The 24,037-nt window shown below is 44.9% G+C and overlaps 1 protein-coding gene across 7 annotated transcripts in view; it reads left to right on the top strand.

The window, feature by feature from the left end:
• Nucleotides 1-24,037, top strand: part of MAP4K5 (mitogen-activated protein kinase kinase kinase kinase 5) — a 111,536-nt gene that overhangs the window by 27,625 nt on the left and 59,874 nt on the right. For 6 of the 7 annotated variants that reach the window (XM_084834331.1, XM_084834341.1, XM_084834371.1 and 3 more), the window contains exon 3: nt 11,782-11,839. In XM_084834331.1, coding sequence (XP_084690457.1) covers nt 11,782-11,839 — 58 coding nt within the window. Of the gene's footprint in view, nt 1-11,781; nt 11,840-16,070; nt 16,126-24,037 lie in introns of those variants that run through there. The other variant, XM_084834351.1, reaches the window with a different exon arrangement.

The following is a 24,037-nucleotide window of genomic DNA, read 5'->3' as shown; positions in this document are numbered from 1 at the left end:
CTTGCAATTAGAGCTGGTTTCGTCTTTGCTTTAATGACTTGTGGGACCAAACGCCCAATGAGTAAGGGAGTACTGGTGGGTGGTGAAGTATTGTAAATCGTATACAATACTTCACCACCAATGAAGTATTCATTCATTATGAATGAATACTTATGTATTCATTCATTATGAATGAACACCACCAATACTTCACCAATACTTGGGATTGCAAATCATCCCAAGGGTGGCCTGATGTGTATGTTCTGTGTGTCTTTAATGATCCTGCATGGGCACAGGATTCATCAGCTGCAGTGGTGAAAGAACTGAAAGTCCTAGCAGGATTGGGACTGGGGTAAAGTGCGAGCACAGCCTGGGCAGGCCTAGGCAGGGCCTCGGGTGGGATCCATGTTGTGGGATCCATGTTGCGGTACGTCAAGATTGGATTAGAAGCAGAGTTGGTTTGTAAGTGAGGCTTTGAGCCAAGTAGTCCGACTAAAGGGGGGTTAGAATGAGGCCGTAGAGAAGCAGCTGGCGAACAGGTAAGGAGGCAGGCAGCCTGGAAGCAACAGCTTCCAGGCGGCAACAGCTGGAGCAAGGCTGGCGAGCCACACAAACAAGCCAGATATGGTTGCTTTTTAGGCCAGGGATGGACAGAGGTTAGATAGGGATCTATGAGTAGCATAACTTGCAATGTTCATTTATTTGATCAGTAAGGCTTTCTGACACTCGGTTATTGAGCAAAAGCAACAACAAAAATCCACATCCACCCCCAAAATTAGGCTATTAGAATCCTTGAGGACTGAGCTGTAGATTTGTCTGTGCTGGCTATGCTGGAGTATGGCTCCTGGCAGGGGGAGGCAACTTGTGGTCCTCCAGATGTTTTGGCCTAAAACTCTCATCAGCCCTCCCCATTGGCTGTGCTGGCTAGGACTGATGGGAGTTGTAGGCCAAAACATCTGGAGGGCCACAAGTTACTCACTCCTGGCTTATGGGGTGTAATAGTATTAATTAGCTCCACTCTCTGAGGCACTGGCTTACATTGCTGCCCTCCTACCAGCGTGCTGAACTTGGATCTGAGCTTCTAGTAAAAAACAACATTGATCCCACAAGCTGAAGTTGGGCTACCCCTGGTCTAGGCAAAGCTCCAGAGGCATTTATAGCATCCTTCCTCAACCAGGTGCCCTTGGAGTTCAACTCCCAGCATCCTCCAGCTGGCATGGCCAAGGAACCAATGGGCTGTTGGGGGGTGGGGCGGGGAGAGTGACAGCACAGTGCTTTCTTCCTTCACAATGGGGCCCAAGACCCAGTGCACTGTGGGAAAAAAGCAGCCCTGTTTTTTCATCTCTTGTAACTTAGAAAGGAAAAAAAAGGCCAGTTTGCAATTGTCCAGAAGTCTGAACTGGACAAGGCTGACCTTTCTAACCTTCCATAGAGTGGCTGGAATAGCAGCCTCCATTGGATGTAAGCCTTCCAGTCCAGCTTCCATTGGGTGCAGCCCTTCCGTTCCCATAGATACACAAGGCGGTCTGGCAGGAAAGGATTAGCCACGCCCTTGCAAATGCTCACCTTCCCATGGCAAACCTTGGCCTTGATTGCCTTTTTCCTTGGGCACCCCTGTGTATGTGTACCTCTGTCCATTGGTCAGTTGGCTTGCTGCTGTCAATTAAGGTCAGCCCAGTCTTAACAGCATAAAACATGGCAGAATGCTAATTTTGAGTTGTCCCCCGTCATCCATGTTCAGCCAGCACAGTATGCTCTTTTGATTGCCAAAAAGGACCCTGATGTAGGTCTCTGCTCTGGTAGATTACATGGTATAAATGTAGGTAGATAGACTGCTGTCAGTTTTGCTTTTCTTATATGGTGCATATTTGCTGCTTCTCTTCACTATCCTGTTAATAAACTTCACATAATTGGAGTATTGGATTAGTCTGGATTCCTAATTATACTTTGAAGGGCTGATTTGTCACCCGCTCCCTGCTGCCTAAACTGTTTGGGTTACATTTCATCACACCTTCCCCAACCTGGTGCCCTCCAGATGTTTGGGACTTCAACTCTCATCAGCTCCAGCCAGCATGGCCGATGTCAGGAATGCTGGGAGCTGTAGTCCAAAACACCTGGGAAATCACTAGGTTAGGGAAGGTTGCTTTTGTTGAGTAAGTCCCGGAGAGAGGAAAGGAAGGATGGGCTTGTTGTTTGGACAGCGGAGTCTGGGAGCCTAGCTGGCTGTCTTCCTGCTCCCAAGTAAGGAAGGAAACCCGCTCATCTTCTGACTTGGGTTAACTAGGAGTGGGCGGTGGCATAGAAGAGAGAGATCTAGAGGCAGATGGTGCGTGGTCAGCAAGCTACCCTGCAGGGCTGGTGCTGGAATGGCTGCCTGCTGTCATGACAGTAGCCTTAACGGTTCTGTGAGGAAGTCAGGAGATGGGTGAGCAACAGCGAACTTGACATGGATTTTTCTGGTCAGGGCCTGAACTTTGCCAACTAAACTAGAATCTCTGTCAAGTAAAGGAAAATTTTGAAAACAAAAGGAACTGTGCCAGCTACCTCAATTCAGATGTTACAGAAGTATAAGTGTGGAGGGCAGGCAGGGATGTGTCACCCCTGACCTTGCCTAGATTGACCTTGCCTTTCTGACAGGGAAAGTGTGCAGCGAGGGTGCAGCCATGTTCAACCTCCACGGGGTCAGACACCTTTTACGGAACAGCTTTGCCAGAGAGGTTCACTTGTGCTCTTTTCGGTGCCAGGTGAAGCCCTTTCTGTGTCCACCTTAACTGCTTTAAATAGTGTATGTAGTCCAGGCTTCTCAGTTTTAAAATCTGGGTCTTAATTCTTGGTTTGCTGTGAGTTTTTTTTATGGTTGTATTTATGCTTTTGATTTTATGATCTTAATCGTTGTTTATAATTTGTTTTTGTGTTTATTTTTGTAAGCTTCCCAGAGAACTTTTACGTTACTGCATGGCATGCGCATGACATAAATGACGTATTTTATTCGCTTATTTCTTGCACTTCTGCGTTCATGCTACTGCAGTGCAAGATTTGGGATCGTATGTAGAATCCAGCTTTTTGAGAATCCAAGCTTTTCTTTTCAGTCAGTATAACTGTGAAGATGAACATAAAGGCATGTGGGCAAATCCTCAGAAATGTCAGTAGCCACAGGCCAGGAGTTGGTACTTCAGGGCTTTGCCCCACCTTGTGGCTAGCAGAATTATGCAAAATTGACAGATGCTAATGAGCCTAATTCAGCCTTCCCCAACCTGGTGTCCTGGCTGGGGGAGTATGGGAATTGTAGTCCATCACAAATGGAGGGTATCAGGTTGGGGAAAGTTGGCCTAATTTCTTCGGGAGGATGAAGGTGGATTGATATCTCTAAGTATTTTAGACAGAGAGAGAGATAATTATTAGGGGAGAGTGCAAATACTTCTGATTGCTGAAATGGGATCCTGTGGCAAAAAGTTGGTTGTCAACCTCCTTCCTGGCAGGCCACTATTGTCGTTTCCAAAGAACCCTCTACAATATGTTTTGTATTCTGCACCAGACATTAGAGGCAGATGAGTCAATGGGGAAATAGCTCCTTGGAGGTAGGTTATTTGAAAGCCAAGGTAAATTTCCCAAGAAGAGTAATGAACAAACTGACCCTGGCACTGTAAACCCCCAGTATGTTTCCTGTGGTGAGGAAAAAACTCCTGAAGAGAAAACTAAGAGCATGACTCAAAAGGAGACCCTTCATAGATATTCAGATAAAAAAAGATTAAATTTTAGGAAAAATAAGAGTTACGTTAACAAAAATTAAAAAGAGTAAAAATATCAAGAACACAAAAAAGATAGGAAAACCAACTCATAAGATGAATTACTATAACTTATTCAAACTCCTTGAGAACAAACCAAAAAGGGAAAAAATCTAGATCTAAAAGAGAGCCAAAAAAGCTATGTAGTGGTAGGGTCTCTATAGATACCCATCATACCACTACCCCCTTCACTATAGAGGATACTAAAGAATTGGTGGGAAGTGATCCATGGGATGATGCTTTGAACATCACCATCAAGAAGGGCAATCAAACAACAGCACAATCAGTACAGCTTAGGCATAATGCCACATGGAAATTAAGACTAATGGCTAATATGTTAGTATTTTGTGGATATCCAAAACGAAAAGGAATGCTTTCCCAGAATGAACGTAAATGGCATTTAATTAGAACTTTGCAATCAACAATCAATGAATTATCCTCTACAACTAAAATCATGAAAGTGGAATACCTGTTCTATAATTATACACATGCCCGGGCGTTGGTAACTTTTAAAGATAGCATAAGAACTAATAGGATTTACAAGAAGAGTAAGGAGATATCCCTAAGGGGCATAATAGTTACCCGATATTTTAAAAATTTGGCATATCCTATGCCTCTGTTAAGTGTATGCCCAAGAGGGACAGATAGGAGTATTTCGGTCCTTATTAATGAGAAACCTATCCAAGAAGACCTTATTAATATGGAGGCAACCCTGGAAGATCCGTTGATAGAAAGCCAAATTGGTCATGGTTGTCTTACATGGAATATAAAGGGTAATGTCCATGTAACAGATAGGATCAACCCTGATTTTAATTGGTCAGAAGTAGCGGTGGAAACTACTCTTCTTTCCTCTTTTGGCAATCTACCAATGCGTGAGCAATTTACCTTGATAAACCGCATTGAATGTTTGGTGGCTACTCTGAAAGACTTAAAGTGGGCCTCTTACTCTAAGGAGAAGATAGAGAATGATCAACTTCTCATTAGTAGTCCATCAAGGAAGACATTGGATGAAGACAAAATTGAACCCCCACTGGAACCCAACATAGTAGTAAGGAAGAGAGCCCCTATTTCAAATTTTTCAAATTTGATTATTCCCTCAGATGACCCCGAATTTTGTATGATATTTGAGGATCCCCTAACGAATAAGGAGAGTAACTTTTCTGAACAGCGTTTTACTGAGGGGGCCAAAGCATGATGAGCCTCAGACCAGCATATGCAGGATATAATAAAACCTTTGGAAATCATCTCATGGAATGTAGCAGGGTGGGCTCGCTGTAAAAATCAGGAGCACTGGGGAAGGCAATGGCAAACTACCCCGCTATAGTCTGCCATGAAAACGCCAGTGTAAGCAGGCATCCCTCTAGGGGTCAGTAATGACCCGGTGCTTTTACAGGAGGAACCTTTCCTTTCCCCCCTCTTTCAGCAGAAATACGATATAATATTAATACAAGAGACCTGGACAGATGAGGACCTGCTGATTGATGGCTACCACTCCTATAGTAGTGGGGCAATGCCAGGAGTGGGCCCAGGGAGGCTTAAAGGGGTGGGGGTGGGGGGGTTAGGAATTTTAGTATCTACCGTATTGAGGGCTAAGTGCATCTTATTACAGTCATTGAATCAACAGGCTATGGCAATACTTATTAAATTAGGCTCTGTTGCTATACTGGTGGTAAATATATATCTCCCGCCACAACAAAGAAAGATGATCACCACAATGTTCTGGAATGATCTGGAACATTACCTTGAAGATCTAATAGCAGACAATGTTGTAGATAAGGTCCTTTTAGGGGGGATTTTAATGCCAGACTGGGCCCAAATGATAATTTTCTTTATGCTAAATATAAGGTGCCTATTGCTGACAGCAAGGAAGAACATCTCTGTACCCATTATCCTCGCTACTCTAAAGATGGCATGGCAAACTATGCTGGTATATGCCTTGCTAGAATGGCTGAAAGACTGAATTTTGCTATTTTGAATGGATCTGCCTTAGGGGATTATCCGGGGATTTCACATTCATGGCTGGAACAAGACGTAGTACTATCGACTACATGTTAACCAATGAAAGTTTACTCCCTTTTGTTAAGAACCTTCAGGTGCTACCTGTATTTATGGGAGACCACTTACCACTTCTGCTCCGTATGGCTGCTTTAGAATGCCAGTCCTACCTTAAGATTCAGTCCGGGGCTTATACAACACCTACCCAGCAACTGGGGTGTTGTGCTAAATGGTCACCCCTACTCAAGCAGAAGTTGAAGGCAGATTTAGAGGATGAAGGCATGTTAGAGTACCGCGCAGCGATAGTGGAAAGGCCAGTGGGGCAAGAGCCAATAACCACCTACAATAACTTATTGCGGTTATTGAATCCAATACTGACTCACGATGCTGATTTACAAAAGAAAAGAGTAAGTAGGCATTCAAAGCGGTGGTTTGATATGCAATGCCGGGAAGCAAAAAAGGCGCTTAATTCTGCATATTACTCTTATAAGGCTGCAGCAAGGTTAGATGTCTCAAGCCTTCTTAATCAACTATTAGAGAAAAAGAGAGCTTATAAACAGATAGTGGCCCAGAAGAAGAAAGATGACACCAAAGCAACAGGGGTGCGGCGTATACAGGCAGCCAGAGACAAGAACTCTTTAGTCTTCTGGAAACTGACATCAACATTTTCACCTAAGGATGCCTCCCCTTTTGATTCTTTAATTACACCCAATATTTGGGAAGCATACTTCCGGAAGATACATGTTGAGGCTGCTTATGAATTTTGTACAGAGAAGATGGCTGATCTCCCTGAATGGTCTCCAGTTTCTGATAAAGAAATTAAGTCACTGATTATTTATTTATTTAATTTATTAAATTTATTAATCGCCCATCTGGCTGGTCACCCAGCCATTCTGGGTGATGATTAATCAGCTTAAGAGAGGGAAAGCCCCTGGTATTGATAATATCCCTCCTGAACTTTTGAAAAACAACATGGATTGGTGGGCTCCCCCCTTGATGTCATTATTTACTTATATTAATTATTCAGGGCATATCCCAAAGGAATGGAGACAGGTGATAATAATTCCAATTTTTAAGAGAGGGAGGAGGAATGATCCAGCCAATTACAGACCAATTAGCCTGCTCAGTGTAATTGGCAAACTTTATGCAAGCCACTTGTTAGATAAATTAAATTATGGATTGAACAGGAAAATCCACTGGCTGAGGAGCAGGTTGGATTTAGGGAGGGTAGATCAATTCTGGGTCACAGCTTAATTCTGCAACATTTAATAGAGGAGTATGCGGCTAAAACCACGGTTTCAATATATGCAGCATTCATCGATCTAAAGACTGCATTTGACTCTATATCTAGAGAAAGACTATGGGAGAAACTTAAGGCCACATCCATCGATTGAAGGCTTTTATATTTAATGCAAGCCCTATATTCTAATACATCATTGAAAGTCAGATGCAATAGGATTGGACATCTCACCGACTCCATTATAACATCAAAAGGAGTGAAACAAGGATGTGCTTTGGCACCCTTATTATTCACTTTTTATATTAATGATGTGATCAGTTGTCTGAATACCCTGATATATTCCCCCCCCCCCCTTAGCCGATAGAAAGATTCCTGCACTCTTATATGCCGATGAGACGGCATTACTCTCCAGAACTCCTGTGGGTCTCAGAAGAGCCCTATGGGCATTTAGTCTCTATTGTAATATGAGTCAGTTGGAGATTAAGTACCAAAAAACAGAGACTATGTATTTTGGGAAGCGTCCTAAAATTAGGATATGGAATATTAATGGACATAGAGTAGAGCAGGTGACGCACTTTAAGTATCTGGGGGTGATGTTACAGTCTTCAGGGGCAACTAATGTTTATCATGAGTATGTGGCCAGGATTGGCCAAAGATCTGCTTAGGCTATATTAAAAATTTTTCACACTGATGGAGGGCAGTATATAGCTGCTGCCCTTAAATTATATCAGGCCAAAACACTAGCTCAGCTTCTTTATGAGACAACTCTTGGCCCAACATCCTCTTGTTTTGGCCCATTAGAAAGTGTTCAATCCAAATTTATAAGGGCAATTTTCCGTATGCCCAGTTGTGTTTCTAATGCTAGTATGCGTTTAGAATCAGGCCTGATTAAAATAGAGGCTAGGGTAAGCCTTGCCTCTATTAACTTTTGGCTGAGATTAAATTATTGCCCGCAAGGATTAACATCTTTAATTCTTCGGGACAGCTTTCGTTCTTCTTGGCTAACTGCAGTCCAGCAAAAGATTACATTGTTGGGATTCTCTCCACAGTCTCTCCTAACAATGGGATTGGATAGGGCGATGGTAACTACCAAACAGAGAGAGTTAGATATTGAACGGCAGTGTGATATTAGCAGAATACCAGATTTTCTGGCACTGGAGGATATCAGATACACTGTAAAAATGGCAGCCTATGTATTGTTCTTGGAGTCTCCTACTCTTCGCAGGGCTTTCTCTTTAGCCAGATGGTGAGTACTCCCCTCAGCGGTGCTGGAAGGGAGATATAGTAAGACTCCAATGGCAGAGAGGATTTGCCCTTGAGGTGGTGGAGTGGTTGAAACAACCAAACATGTTATCTTTTCTTGTTGGTTTTATCAAGGAATTCATGTAAAGTTTATTTCTCCTCTGCTTAGAACGTTTCCGGGCAGATCTGATGTTGAGGTTGCCAGGCAGCTTCTTTTATTTATTTATTTATTTATTGCATTTATACCCCACCTTTCTCCCTCTCGCAAGGAACTCAAGGCGGCTTACATTATCCTCCTCCTCACCGTTGTATCCTCACAACAACAACCCTGTGAGGTAGGTAGGGCTGAGAGTCTGTGACTGGCCCAAAGTCACCCAGTGAGCTTCCATGGCCAAGTGGGGACTAGAACCCGGATCTCCCGGCTCCCAGTCCGTCACTCTCACCACTACACTACACTGGCTCTCTTTAGGTGCAGTTAACAGATTCCTGTGCAAGGTTTTTTTCAGCTGCCTGTAAGATTCGTGGGGATATTGTATATAATGCTTTAAAATCCTTATAATATTAATTTTAATCTGTAATAGGTAATTTTAAATAATTTTTCATTGTTCATTTATTGTTTATATTGTTCATTTATTTATTGTTTGGGAATATTTTAGTTTATTGTGACATTTTTAGATGGTTTATACAGATGAGCTGGTCGTAGACTGTACTAATAAATCATTCACTCACTGGGAACCCTCTACAATATGTTTTGTATTCTGCACCAGACATTAGAGGCAGATGAGTCAATGGGGAAATAGCTCCTTGGAGGTAGGTTATTTGAAAGCCAATGGCTTATTCTATCAGCCAAAGCTTGCAGCTCTACAAATTATCCATCGCTCTAGATCAGCTTCCTTGCAATCCCTTTCTCTTTTTTTAGAATTTTTTTATGGTTATGTTTTTATTTTAAAAAAGAGAAAAAAAAGAAATCTGCTTTATCACTTGCAGAGGACTGAATGTACCCTGCTTTGGCACAGCTGTTATGTGCTTCCTGCAGGCAGGGAAGGAAGCAGCTGTCTTCCTGGATTTTAGGGTGACCCTAGTGGTCCTTTCACCCTGTTGAGCTGTCAGGCAGGCACGTAGGATTGGGGTGGGGTGGGGGTACCCAGAAGGCCAGGCTGAAATGTGGAAAAGGGCAGAAGAGCCAGAAGGTGGGAAAAGCTTCTTCTGCAGTGATTTTTCAACAGTAACATTGCAGTGAGAGTGGTGATAAACCCACCAGGGTATGCAGTTTTGGAAGTGTTTACAATATCAATTCAAATGGGGGAATTATTTTGAACAGAACCATTTGCATGCTGAAAATAAAGCCCCCATCAGTGCTCTATCTTCAAAACTCTGCACAGTGAAAGAGCTGACTCTGACTTTGTTTTAAATGTTCAGGTATTGCTCTGCATGTTGAGCCATGTGCCCCTCATGGGAACTATGCCTCCGTTGTGTGGTGCATTATTTTAAACACAGGGATTTGAGAACCAGCTGCCTGCAGGAAGCCCACAGGTGGGACATGAGCGCAACAGAACCCTCACGCTCATGTTCCCCAGCAACTGGTGCACATAGGCTCACTGCCTCTGATACTGAGCTAGTGTATAACCATCCTGACTAGAAGCCATTGATAGCCTTATTCTCCATGAGTTTGTCTAATCCACTTTTAAAGCCATTCAGATTGTTGGTCATTATTACATCTTGTGGTAGCCAATTCTGTAGTTTTACTTTGCGCTGTGTGAAGGAGTCCTTCCCTTTTATCTGTCCCGAATCGCCTCCCAATCAGCTTTGTGGGATGACCTCACTGGGTTCTAGTGTTATGAGAGGGAGAAAAATGTCTCCCTTTCCTCTTTCTCCATGCCATGCATAATTTTCTATACCTGTATTATGTCTCCCCTTACTTGCCTTTTTTCTAAGTTAAAACAGTCCCACACATCACCATCTCTCCTCCTGCGGGCGGTGCTTTAGTTGCCCTTTTCTGCACCTTTTCCAACTCTACAATCTCCTTTTTGAGGTGCAGTGGCAAGAACTGAACACAGTCTTCTAAGTGTGGTTGCATCATAAATTTGTATCTGGTTAGCAAGCTCTGGTTAACAGGACACCTACCTAGCCTTGACCACCATCACCGCTGATGCTGATGTAATGCCCAACTCTGGTTAAGACTAGCACGCGGCGGGGGGGGGGGGGGATTCACACCAGAAACGGCAGGGGCCACGGGAAGGGAGTGTGAACCTGCGGCCTACTCTCCATCTCGTAACTGCAGTTAAAACATTGCCCTGTTGTGTCTTCACCAGCCCAAGGTTAGTTATGAAGTAAACGAGAGAAGGAATTCTAAAGTGCTCTGTAAACAGAAAAAGTCTGTAGCAGCAGTTTTTAATATTTGCCATAAATATATTAAGAATATCAGTTCACAGCAGAGGTATTGCAGACAGCTAGCTTTGCTTTCTTTCTTTATGGAGGTGTCCAAAGCGGCCATTTAAAACAATCAGTGAACAATAAAACATGAGCAATCCTGTTAAAAACAGAAAAATCTGAGCAGCAGATAAACTCAGCCACAAATGAATAACCAACAGAGAGCCAGACTGAATTAAAAAGCTGACATCGGTCCAAAAGACATCTTTGCAGCAGAAAGGTCAAAACTCCAAAAAGCTTGCTGGAACAAGAATGGTTTCAAGCAATTGTGGAAGACCTGCAAAGTGGGAGATGACAGGATCTCCAGCAGCAGGGAGTTCCACTGACAGGACGTCACTACAGGAAAGACTGTCTTATTTCTTCTGTCGCTTGCTTGTTTTGTGGGAAACCATATTTTCGTACAGTACGGACACCAACACCTGTCGTATGGGGACTCTCCACAAATAGCTGGTGGTCTGTGTGGTGAGAGTGTAATGTACATGCATATTGCAGCCACTGCACAGACCATCCACCACATGGAAGCTATTTGAGCAGCCTCCTGCATGGACACCATACTCTAAGGCTCTGTTCTGAGTAGTTGTGACTTGACTGCCAACAGTTTCAGTGACAGGGGATGTGTGGATACCCACTAATGCTTACCTGAAGCCTAGTAGTGCTTTGCCTTTCTCTGAGGCCAGCATTTCTGGTACAGCTCCGTCAGTATGCAGAAGGAATTGTTTTTTAATTTTACATTCATTATTGTTTGTGGTGGAAAAGGCTTTTGCAGTTAATTTTTGTGAACCGCCCAGAGAGCTTCGGCTATTGGGTGGTATAGAAATGAAATAAATAAATGAATGAATGAATGGATGAATGAATGAGTAAGTAACTATACATATATGTTTCCCACTGCTTTCATTGTGATCCCAGAGACTGTCTCGAAATCTGCTTCAGATTGCTGGTGGCCTACAGATTACAGTTTCTGCATTGCTCTTCTGTAGGACTGCTTCAGAATGACAATCCCTCCAAATGCTGTGCATTCCGATACATGATGCTTGCAAGACCCGTTGTTTAGCACACTGCTCTATGTTTGCATGCATTTAGCTTAAGTCTATTGTCATTTTGTTTCTTTAGGCCAGAAATGTGCACACTGGAGAGCTGGCTGCAGTGAAAATTATCAAGCTAGAACCAGGTAAGCACTCCTCTACCTCATATATGTGCTTGTGATGGATTTGTGCCCATAACAACCTGCTCATCGCACACTTATTCCAAAGAGCTCCAGGCTGTTTTCCCTTTACCCCCATTTTATCCCCACAACAACCTTGTGAAGTAGGCCAGGTTGATGACAGGCAGGGATTAGGGATGTCAGAGAAATCCACAGTGGAATCACATGAGTTTGGATTTTTATGACTCCGACCCGTGGATCCGCAGTGGACCATTTTTTCCCCGGTCAGGCAGATTTTGTGGACTTGCAGACCTTTTTAAAACTTTCCTGAATTTAGCACAAATTTGGTAATAGAAAAATAGCCAAAAATGCACATTTTCCCCATAGGCCAAAGTGTGAAAATGCACATTTTGCGGGGATTTATGCATTTTGGGGGATTTGCACATTTTCATGTGTGAAAAAAACAAAAAATCCATTTCCACCAATGAGCAGACAGTGGAATGAAAGACACCTGAAAATCCGTGAAATGCAGACAGAAGGCATTTTACATTATCCGTACATTCCTAGCAGTGACTAGCCAAAAGTCTCACAGCAAAAGTCTCACAGCAAGATTCAAGGCTGAAAGGTGATTTGAAGTTACCTTTCCCTTCCGAGTTCCAGCATTCTGTGCATTGTGCCACTCCTTGCGAGTTGTTTAGGCTGAGAGGTAGGGTCTTGGCTAAGGCCATTTGAAGGGGCCTTGCCTGAGCAGGAAGCTAAACCTGATTTCTGTACCTGCTGCTCCCCCCTCTATCTGTTTGCTTTCTCACTCTGGCTTTCTATTGCAATCAGATTGGGTTTTTTTTTCTGAAACAACAAGGCTTTCTAGTTGCAGTCCCTTGTATTCCTATGAAAAAAGGTTAAAGAGATCAGGTGCTCAGAAGTCTTCCAGTGCTTATTCAGAGAATAGTCAACAACTTCCGTTCATTTTCCACTACATAAGTGCAGCTTCATTTGAGTTGGTACTCTGGAGTCTGATGCAGCTGAAAGAACAAGAGTACCTCGGGGTGCTTCTGTCCCCCCCTTGAGCAACCCCAGCCAAATTACACACATCTTGGATTTGTGAATGGAGAACATGAATTTCAGGCAGGCATAAGTCCTGGCAGATCTAATTTTAGAACTTAAACATACACGCTGTCTGCACCTGTATGCTTCATGTACCTACGATGTTCCCCTGAAGATGGGGGGAGGTGTCATTGTTTTTCTCTTCCACTGTATGGGGAGTTGCAGTTGGCCCATTGTCTCCCACCATGCCCAGTCCAGGACTGATCGGTGTAGCAGGGAACTGTACATTTGTCTTCAACGTGTTAAGTGGATCTGGTTACCTCCCATTTGGATTATTGCACTGTGTTATATGTGGGGCTGTCTTTGACAATGGTTTGGAAACTTCAGCCAGTCCAGAACTGGGTGGCTAGATTGTTAATGGGGACTGGCTGATATGATCTCATTATGCCAGTACTCTTCCATCTGCACTGGCTGCCAGTCTGTTTCCGGGCCCAATTCAGAGTGCTGGTTTTAACCTGTTAGAGCCCTAAATGGCCAGGTTGCCTGAAGGAGCATCTTTGCCCATATTTCCCTACCCGGATCTTAAGGTTCTTACCTGAGGCTGTTCTCCAGGTGCCCCTGCCAAATGAGGTAAGATGGGTGGCTGTTAAGGAGGGGGCCTTTTCAGTGGTGGCACCATGTCTGTGGAATGCTCTCCCCAGAGAGGCTGCCCTGGCACCTATGTTGCAGTGTTTCTGTCACCAGGTGAAAACCTTTTTAAAATTTTCCTGGCCATTTTAGGAAGGTTTTTTTTAGTGCTTTTAGATCTTTGTACTGTTTTATCTCTGTTCCTGCTTTTATTTTTTGAGTTTTATCATGTGCTGTGTTTGTTTTTATCTGACTTGTTTTATTATCATTTTATTGTTACTTTGTATTTTATGTTTTTAATTAGTATGTCACCCAGAGAAGTTCAGTTCTTGGGTGGTTTAAATAAAGAAATATTTAAAGCTGAAAAGGCTCCCAGAATGGCTTGCATAAGATCAACAGAAAGAGACAGAACAGAAACAATCCCTCCTGTCATACTTAACAATTGGCACAAAAGAAAAACTGGATGAGGAGGGTGGAGAAAAGCAAGCAAATTCAGGCACCAGTTCATGACATTACCAAGGTCTTATAATGACCAGCTAGAACAGGGGTGGGCAACTTCAGGCAGCCTTGAAACCCAGGAGCACTACTGCTAGTCACAGGAGACAGTACTATGTTAGATGGACCAGCAACCTAACTCAGGGGTGGGCAGAAGGTAGATCTCCAGATGTTTGGGGCTTCAGCTCCCAGAAGCCCCTGCCAGCATGGCCAATTGCCAGGAATGCTGGGAGTTGAAGTCCAAAACCTCTGGAGATCAATGTTCTGCCCATCCATGGGCCTAACTCTGTATGAGGCAGCTTCTGGTCTTCATAAGGCAGTGATTCCTCCTGAAGTTAATTTGATGGCTAATGAGTTTGCTATTCCCCATAGAGGTTTTTTTCCCTTCGGTCTTTCCATACGATCAAACAACTTTGTCAGGTTAAAATTGTTCCTTCCGCAGCAGCCAACCTGCTAACCAACATCTTTGGGGGATATTTTTTAAAAGACTGTTGGAGCGCTCCCTCTCTGCAGTGCCAGGTGATGTTGTCCTCCAAGGTGCAGCTCCTGATGCTTCAGGCTTCTGTTCATGTGGCTGCGGGCAGGCCAAAGTTCCCTGCCGCAGCACGTAATAACTGTTTTTAAAAGCCTTTCGCCATGCTCCTTTGACGTCTTTCTGTATTGTTAAACCTTTAACTCTCCCTCCAAGGTTTTGCCTGTGCTGCATAGTGAAGTAGTGCACCATTCACAGCAGTTGGAGATGAATGGGGCCTGCTTGGGTATAAGAGTACTGTTGTAAACATTTGCAGCAAATCATCCTTAAAAGCATGCCAGAGGGCCTTGCTAGGCTGCAGCCCAACTCTCAGGCTTGCAGAGCTGATGGAGTTGTAAAAGAACTTGAGCCGAGAAACCCTCAGCACTTGGTGAGAGGCCTGGGACAAGCCACGTAGGGACCAAAGTAGATGTGACATTAAAGGCAGTACAGAGGGAGATGAGGGGGAAGTGGGGCCATTCTACCAGCCTTGCTGAAAGGCTACTTAATTTTTTCTTTTCCTTACCCATCTCTCTTTCCTTGTGTGTCTTGTCTTTTTACATTGTAAGCCTGCAGGCAGGGATTTCCTTGTTTTAATGACTGCATGTAAGCTGCTCAGGGAGCCTTTTTGGCTGAGGAGGCAGATAAAAAAATACTTCAAATAAATTATATCAGGTGTCTTTGTGCTTTAACATGCACATTTTTAAACACATAAATAGTAGCGGGTGGGGAGGGGGAGTTTAACCCTTTCCTTCTCTCCTGCGATCCTGAAGAAAATTGCTCCTCCAAAGCAGCTATTTGCATGAGGAGGAAATCCCCCACATAATGGGGCCAGGGGGAGTTGTCCTACCAATGCCAATAACATGGGACTGTCCCTTAGACCACACCTCTGCATCTGCACACTGCAGTAGAGCTGGGCCTAGCTGCTTTCTAGGCACCTTGTCTTCCATTAACAGTCCTATCACTGAAGAGCCAGGATTCCCAGGGCTCCTCATTTGAAAACAACTGTCCTCTGTGTTCATGGGGATGCGTGAGCAAACATGACGTGGCAGAGAGGAAAAGATAGTGCATGCACAATATGGCTCCACCCTCTAAGGCTTTGCAAGTGGTGCAGTCTCTGACTTGAGCAATTCTCACCCTTCCTACCCCCCTGGATATAGTGGTCAGTTTCTCCCTGAGCCAGAAACAGGCAGACCATGGAACCGACCAGAAGGGAGTCGACCTTAGATTAATCCTAAATGAGGCCACCCAGGACCTAGTACAAGGTGTGAGTGTTGTCAAAGCAATTCGAAATAGTGACCACAGTGCAGGCTGACCATACGTACCGTTTTAAATGGGACAGTACCGTTTTTTTCATATTTCCCGACCGTCCCGTTGTTTTAATATAAATGTCAATTTTGTCCCGTTTTTAATTTTTTGTAAAAAACTGAACGCGTTTATCATAAGGCTCTATGCTAATCAATGTGTGCAGTAAAACTACTAGTGTGATGAAAGAGGAAGTTCCATTTACTTTATCCAGTCAGGGCTAGGCTTCTTGTGCTAGCGACGATCAGACGCCGCCCCTTTGCTTGTCTGCAGTGGCGGGGAATTCAAGAGGCGGTCGCTAAGCCCCATTCAGAGTGTGGGAGCCAGGAGGGTGAGTCTTACTGTTATTTCTACCATCATTCTGCCCATAGAGAGCCTTTCTGTAATAAAACTTTTGTTATCGTCTTACTTTTTCATGAATACAGAATATTACATAACCCCGTCCCGTTTTTGTCATTCCAATATCCCGTTTTTGTCTCAAGGAAATATGGTCAGTCTACCACAGTGCTATCAGATTTAATATACTGGGGGGAAATTGCCAAGGAAATCCAACACAGTCACTTTGACGTCAGAAAAGGAAACTTCTCTAAAATGAGGAAACTGAAAAAAGGAAGTTGAAAGGGGGATTCAAGAGGGATAAATCCCTTCAGAATGCTTGGAGGTTACTCAAAACCACAATAATAGAAGCTCAGCTAGAATACCACAGGTTAAGAAAGGTGGCACCAAGTCGAAGAGGCCACCAGCATGGTTAACAAGAAGTCAAGGAAGCTATTAGAGAAAAGACGGCTTCCTTCAGAAAATGAAAGTCTTACCCAAATGAGGAGAACAAAAAGGAGCACAAACTTGCACAAAGAAGATGCAAACAGACATTTTGAGGAGGATATTGCAAAAACATCAAGGTCAACAATAAAGAATTCTTTAAATATATCAGAACAGGCAACCAACTAGGGAGACAGTTGGCCTATTGGATGACAACCGAGTTAAAGGAAGATGAGACTGCGAGCAAACTGAAAAAATTATTTTCATTTGTCCTCACTGCAGAAGATGTAGGACAGATACCTGTGCTGGAATGGATGTTTTCTGGAAGGGAGTCTGAGGAACTAAAATGAATAATGGTGACAAAAGATGAAGTTCTCAATCATATTGACAAATTGAAAGTTAATAAATCACCAGGCCCAGATGGTATCCATCCTAGAGTTCTTAACTCAAATATGAAATTGCTGCTCTTCTAACAAAAATATGTAACATTTTTTATGGGAGGTAGTGGGCTCTCCCACACTGGAGGCATTCAGGATGAAGCTGGACAGCCATCTGTCAGGAATGCCTTGACTTAGCTTCCTGCATTGAGCAGGGGGTGGACTCGATGGTCTTATAGGCCCCTTCCAACCCTACTATTCTATGATTCTATCACTGGAGAATGGTTAATGTAACACCAATTTTTTAAAAGGGATCTGCAAAATTACAGGCTAGTTAACTTAATGTCTATTCCGGTTAATTGGTTGAAAGCATTATTAAAGATAAAATTAGTAGGCATATAGAAGGACAAGCCCTACTGAAAAAGAATGAACATGGCTTCTGCAAGATAAGTCCTGTCTCACTAACCTTTTAGAGTTCTTTGAAAATGTCGATAAACATGTGGACAGGGGTGATCTGGTAGACATTGTTTACTTGGACTTCCAAAAGGCTTTTGATAAAGTCCCTCACCAAAGACTCCTGAGCAAACTTAACAGTCATGGAGTAAGAGGAGAGCTCCTGTTATGGATCAGCAAATGGATAAAGAACTGAAAGCAGAGAACAGGAATAAATGGTAAATTCTCACAATGGAGGGATGTATTGTTTATTTATATCCTGCCTTTTCTCCTGATACTGGGACTCAAGGCTGCCTTACAACTTTAAAATATTGTAAAGTTAAAATATATAAATAGAAATATACAAAAGTTAGAAACAAAACTAAATCATCAATAATATTAAAATTGTATAAAATATCAGAATTTAAAAAACAACAATATAAACAATAATACCAATTCATCATATTCTCACAGGTCCAGATTATCTATCCCAAAGGCCTGCTGGAATAAAAAAGTTATTGCCTGCCTACAGGAACATACGAAGGAGAGTGCCACTTTTGCCTCCCTGGGAAGGGAATTCCAGAGCCTTGGGGCAGCCACCGAGAAGCCCTCTCCCACGTTCCCACCAGGCAAGCTTGTGATGATGGCGGGACCATGAGAAGGGCCTCCTCTGAAGATCTCAGGCCACGAGCAGGCTCATAGGGGAGAATACGGTTGTTCAGATAACTTGGACCCGAGCCATATAGGGCTTTATAGGAGATGACCAGCACTTTGAATTGTGCCTGGAAACAGACTGGGAGCCAGTGAAGCTGTTTTAGCTGGGGAGTTGTATGCTCCCTGTAGCCAGCCTCAGTCAGCAGCAGCTCTTTGAAGCAGTTGCAGTTTCTGAACACTCTTCAGAGGCAGCCCCACACAGAGCGCGTTACAGTAATCCAAACAGGATGCAACTAAGGCATGTGTTACTGTGGCTAAGTCAGACATCTCAAGGAATGGGCGCAGCTGGCGCACTCGCTTTAACTGTGCAAACGCATTCCTGGCCACCACTGAAACCAGGGCATCCAGGCTCACGGCTGAATCCAGAAGTACACTCAAGCTGCGAACCTGTGTCTTCAGGGGGAGCCTAACCTCATCCAGCACAGGCTGAATCACTATTCCCTGATCTACCTTTTGACTGACCAAGAGCAGTCTTGTCTGGATTAAGCTTCAGTTTGTTTGCCCTCATCCAGTCTATTACTGCTAACAAACACCGGTTCAGCACCCCAACAGCTTCCATGGAATTAGATGGAAAGGAAAAGTAGAGTTGGGTGTCATCAGCATACTGGTGACACCGAACCACAAAACTCCAGAAAACTTCTGCCAATGGTTTCATGTATATGTTAAGTAGCATGGAGGACAAAACAGAACCCTGAGGAACTCCACAAGCCAATGGCCAGGGAGTCGAACAGAAGTCCCCCAGCACCACCTTCTGGGTCCACCCCTCCAAGAAGGAATGGAGCCACTGTAAAACAGTGCCTCCAAGTCCCATCCCAGCGAGGCGGCCCAGAAGAATACCATGGTCGATGGTATCAAAAGCTGCTGAAAGGTCCAGCAGAACCAACAGGGACAAACTTCCCCTGTCTAGTTCCCAGCGTAGGTCATCCACCAAGGTGACCAAAGCTGTTTCTGTCCCATAACTGGGTCTGAAGCCAGATTGAAATGGTCTAGATAATCTGTCTCATCCAGGACTCCCTGGAGTTCGGAGGCCACCACGCGCTCCAATATCTTGCCCAGAAATGGAATATTGGAGACTGGCCAATAATTATCCAATATAGTGGGGTTCAAGGAGGGCTTTTTTAACAGAGGTCTCACCACCACCTCCTTCAGGCAGGCCAGAACTCTGCCTTGACCAAGGGAGGCATTAATCACTTCACTTACCCTCTTGGCCAATCCACCTCTGGCTGCTTTTATGAGCCAGGAAGGGCAAGGATCTAGAACAGACATGGTGGCTCTCATCTCTTCCAGGATCCTGCCCACATCCTCAGGTTGTACAAATTGAAAAGTAGCCAACCACACTGGACAAGCAGGGGCCAAAGTTACATCCACTGGGTCTGTATCAACTATAACATCCAAGTCAGAGTGGATCTGAGCAACTTTGTCTGCAAATGCTGAGCAAATTGTTCACAGCAGGCTGTCGAGAGGTTTAAATTATTCTCTTATGGGCTAGTGTATAAAAGACCCCTGACCAAACAGCTCCCCTGGACAGCTCTTTGCAGATGCAGTAGTGGCAGAAAATAATATTTTCTTTCCTGCCCGTACTGCCACAAAGTAGGCCTTCAAATAGGCTGTAGCCTGTGTTCGATCGGATTCACTCTGAGCTTTCTGCCAACATCGCTCTAGTCGTCTTCTCATTCGCTTCATCGCCACCAGCTCCCTAGAAAACAAGGATGCTGGTGTGGCTCCATTTTGTGAGAGAGGACGCTCAGGGGCGATTGTGTCCACAGCCCTGGTCATTTCTCCATTTCAGAGACTGGCCAGGACTTCGACAGAATCACCTGCTGAGGCCACAGGAAAATCCCCAAGAGCCATCAGGAAACCATTTGGATCCATCAGCCTCCTGGGGTGGACCATCTTAATCGGCCCTCCACCCCTGCAGAGGTTCCAAGTGCCAGCAAGTCTAAACCCCACGAGGTAGTTATCTGTTCATGACAACGGAAATATAGAGTTCCTCCGCTCTCAGATCACTGTCATCCCATCCAGCACAGAAAACGAGGTCCAGAGTGTGCCGAGCAGCATGGCTGGGGCCAGATACCTTTTGGGAAAGACCCATGGTTGTCATGGCGGACATGAAGTCCTGAGCCGCTCCCGACAGGGCAGCCTCACCAGCACAACAAGCTGAGGGGTCTCCAACACCAACCCCGAGACTACCCCGGCTGGCTCAGGAAGGGAGACTGTAGAGCAGCGGGGTGGATGGTACACCAACAGGATCCCTATTCTGTCCTGGGCACCCACCTTCAAATACACACACTTGAACCCAGCAAACTGTGGGATAGGCCATCTGGTCAGGGGAATCGAATCCTGATAGACCACTGCCACTCCACCTCCTCTCCCCCCAGGCCTTGCCTGCTGCTGGACAGAGAACCGTGGAGGGCAGAGTTGAGAGACATTAACCCTGAGAGAGATGTAAGCAATGCGATCCCACAGTGGGGGATCTGTATTGGGACCAATGCTTTTCATCTTGTTCATAAATGATCTGGAATTAGCAGTGAGCAGTGAGGTGGCCAAGTTTGCTGATAACCCCAAATTATTTAAGGTAGTTAAAACAAAAAGGGATTACAAAGATCTCCGAAAAGATCTCTCCAAACTGGGAAAATGGGCATCAAAATGGCAAATGCAGGTCAGTGTAAGCAAGTCTAAAGGGATGCATGTTGGGGCAAGACATCCCAACTTCACATAGATGCTGATGGGATCTGAGCTAGTGGTGACTAGCCAAGAAAGAGATGTGGGGCTGTGGTGGGCAGCTCATGAAAATGTCGACTCAGTATGTGGCAGCTGTGAAAAAGACAAATTCCACGTTAGGCATAATTAGGAAAGGAATTGAAAATAAAACTGCCAATATCATACTGGCCTTTTACAAATCTCGGGCGCAACCACACCTGGAATACTGTGCACATTTCTGGTCACTGCACGTAAAAAAGAAATATTGTACAGTTGGAAAAAGTGCAGAAAGTGTAGAACCTATGAGGAAAAGTTACAATATCTGGGACTGTTTAGCTTAGAAAAAAAGCAAGTAAGGGGAGACATGATAGAGGTGTACAGAACTGTGCATGGTGTGGAGAAAGTGGATAGGGTGACATTTTTCTCCCTCTCATAATAGTAGAACCCAATGGGGTTATCCCATCAAGCTGATTGGTAGGAAATTCAGGGCAGATAAATGGAAGGAATTCTTCACACAGCACATAATTAAACTATGGAGTTCACTTCCACAAGTTGTAGTGATGGCCACCAATTTGGATGGCTTTAAAAGGGGATTGGACAAATTCCTGGAGGAGAAGGTTTGTATACTGCCCCATATTAGCTGCCAAGAAGATAACAATGTTGGTGCCAGGTTAGCCTCATTGCGGAGATTATTCCATAATTGAGAGGCCCCTACTAAGAAAGCCCCCTCCTTTGTTGCCGTCTTCCAAGCCTCTCTCGGAAGAGACACCCGGTGGAGGACCTTAGATGCAGAGTGTAGTGTCCAGGTAGGTTCATGTTGGGGGAGCGCTCCATCAGGTATTGCAGCCCCAAGCCACGTAAGGCTTTATAGGTTAAAACTAGCCCCTTGAAGCAGGCTCGGACGCATACAGGCAGCCAGTGCAAGTGGGCCAGAGTTGGTCTTATATGTTCAGACTTTCTGGTCCCTGTGATCAGTCTGGCTGCTGCATGGGCTGCAGCTTCCGAACTGTCTTCAAAGCCAGCCCCATGTTGAGTGCATTGCAATAATATAACTTGGAGGTTACCAGAGCAGAGACAACTGAAGCCAGGTTATCCCTGTTCAGATAGGAGTGTAGCTGGGCCACGTTGGTAGAAGGCACTCCGTGCCACTGAGACTACTTGAGCTTCAAGTGACAAAGAGGGCTCCAGGAGGACCCTCAAACTACAAACCTGCTCCTTCACAGGTTGATCTCCCTTCATCCGGTCAGAAGAACCACCCACTAACAGCATCTTAATCTTGTCTAGATTGAGTTTCAGTTTATTACCCCTCATCCAGTCTATTGTTGCAGCCAGGCACTGATCTAGCACATCCACAGCCTCACCTGATGAGGATAAAAGGAGAAGTAGAGCTGCTTGTCATCAGCATTCTGATGGCAACCCACTCCCTAACTCCAGATGACTTCACTCAATGGTTTCATGTAGATGTTAAATAGCATGGGGGACAAAAATGACTCCTGTGGAACCCCATACTGGAGAATCTACTGGGCCAAGCAGTGTTCCACAAGCACCACCTTCTGGAGCCGGCCCTCCAAATAGGAGCGAAACGACTGCAATGCAGTGCCTCCCACTCCCAACTCAAGACAATTGTCCCAGAAGGATACCATGGTCAATGGTGCTGAAAGCTGCTGAGAGATCAAGGAGAATCAACAGGGTTACACTCCCACTGTCTGTCTTCCAACATAGGTCATCATACAGGGCGACCAAGGTTGTTTCTGTGCCAAAACCTGGCCTGAACCCCAACTGAAATGGATCCAGATAATCGGTCGCATTCAAAAGTGTCTAGAGCTGGAGTATGCCTGTATACACCAGTTGCTGGGGAACATGGGCAGGGATGTGTGCTGTTGTACTCACGTCCCACTTCTGGGTTTCCCATGGGCATCTGGTTGGCCACTGTGTGAACAGAGTGCTGGACTAGATGGTCCTTGGTCTGATCCAGCATCAGGACTCTTCTTATGTTCTTAGCCCTCCCCATCTGTTGTATTTCTTCACTCCTGCTTGGACATTCCCAGCGTCTAAGCTGGATTCCAGGGGAAGAAAACTGTTTTTACGGCAGGAAAGTCTAGTGATGTTTCTGTGATAATGAAAGGATGAAATAAAAGCAAAGCCTGAGGAGAGGCGTGTTGCCTTGTCTGGGTCCCCCCTCTGCTAAACTCAATGTTCCACCTGGCATTTGAGGGTTGCATTTAGCCTCTGTTCCGTTTTAGAGCCGTAGCTGCTATTTACAGTTTCCAGGCCTGAATCTAAGCCAGACGCTCATTCACGAGCTGAAGGGCTTGTATCTTGCTGCGGAGCTTAGCTGTGGGGATAATATAGAAAGGGACGGGAGGGTGAGATTGGAGGCTTCGCTTGCAGTCAGAAGGCCTTATCTGCACCGATGCACATCTACAGAGCTCTCTTTTTCTCTCACGTGTGGGATTCAGAACTTCCGTTTCCAGGCTTGTGGCTGCTTCTAAGCAGACTGAACATCCTCTTCTCCCCAGCACCTCAGATTTTAGAAAGCAGGAATACAAGCAAATCTGACAAGAATGTGTTCTGTCCTCCCCATCCAGTTTATTATTTTACAGAGCGCCATCAGTGGTAGACAGAATTGTACAGACTTCCATAGGCAGAAGTAGATGGGTCCCTGCCCCCAGGAGCTTGCAGTCCAAAATAGACAATGGGAGAAACAACAGAGGGAGGGAAGGGAGTGAATGTGGGAGCGGATAGAACTCATTTGCTTTGCATGCAGAAGGTGTCAGAAGGTCTTGTGGAGAGGGGCCTTGCTCGTCACATGCTACCTATCAAGCCTTGCAGAGTTGCTACCAGTCAGAGTAGACTAGGGGTGTTCTTTCACCCGAGGGCCGAATTCCATTTCAGAGAAGCTCTCAGGGGCTGCATTCCAGTGGTGGGTGGGGCCACAGTCCAAAGGGGCCCTAGAATGGGGAAAAACTGCACCAAAGCTGGGAAACTGTCCAGCGATTGGTAGTTGGGGAAAGGGGTGGGGCCACTGGGAAACCCCAGGGGGCAGATTTGGCCCCTGGGCCTGAGGTTCTGCACCCCTGGTGTAGAGAGTAGTAGGCTAGATGGAGAAATAGCCTTACCTGGTGTAAGGCAGCTGCCAATGTTCCTAAGATACAGCTTGGTTGCAGTTGGAGGATTAAAGTGAAAAGCCAGAGGCTACACAGAAGAGGCTGGCTTTGAAGGAAGGGGGAGAGGTGGCACTGGTCGGGAATTCCACATGGA

Source organism: Heloderma suspectum, chromosome 1, assembly GCF_057233095.1.
Source record: "Heloderma suspectum isolate Gila_16-S chromosome 1, 16-S_ref, whole genome shotgun sequence".
In the NCBI taxonomy this organism is placed as follows: Eukaryota; Metazoa; Chordata; class Lepidosauria; order Squamata; family Helodermatidae; genus Heloderma; species Heloderma suspectum.
The sequence above is the reverse complement of the archived record's forward strand: the minus strand, read 5'-3'. Positions and strand labels throughout refer to the sequence as shown.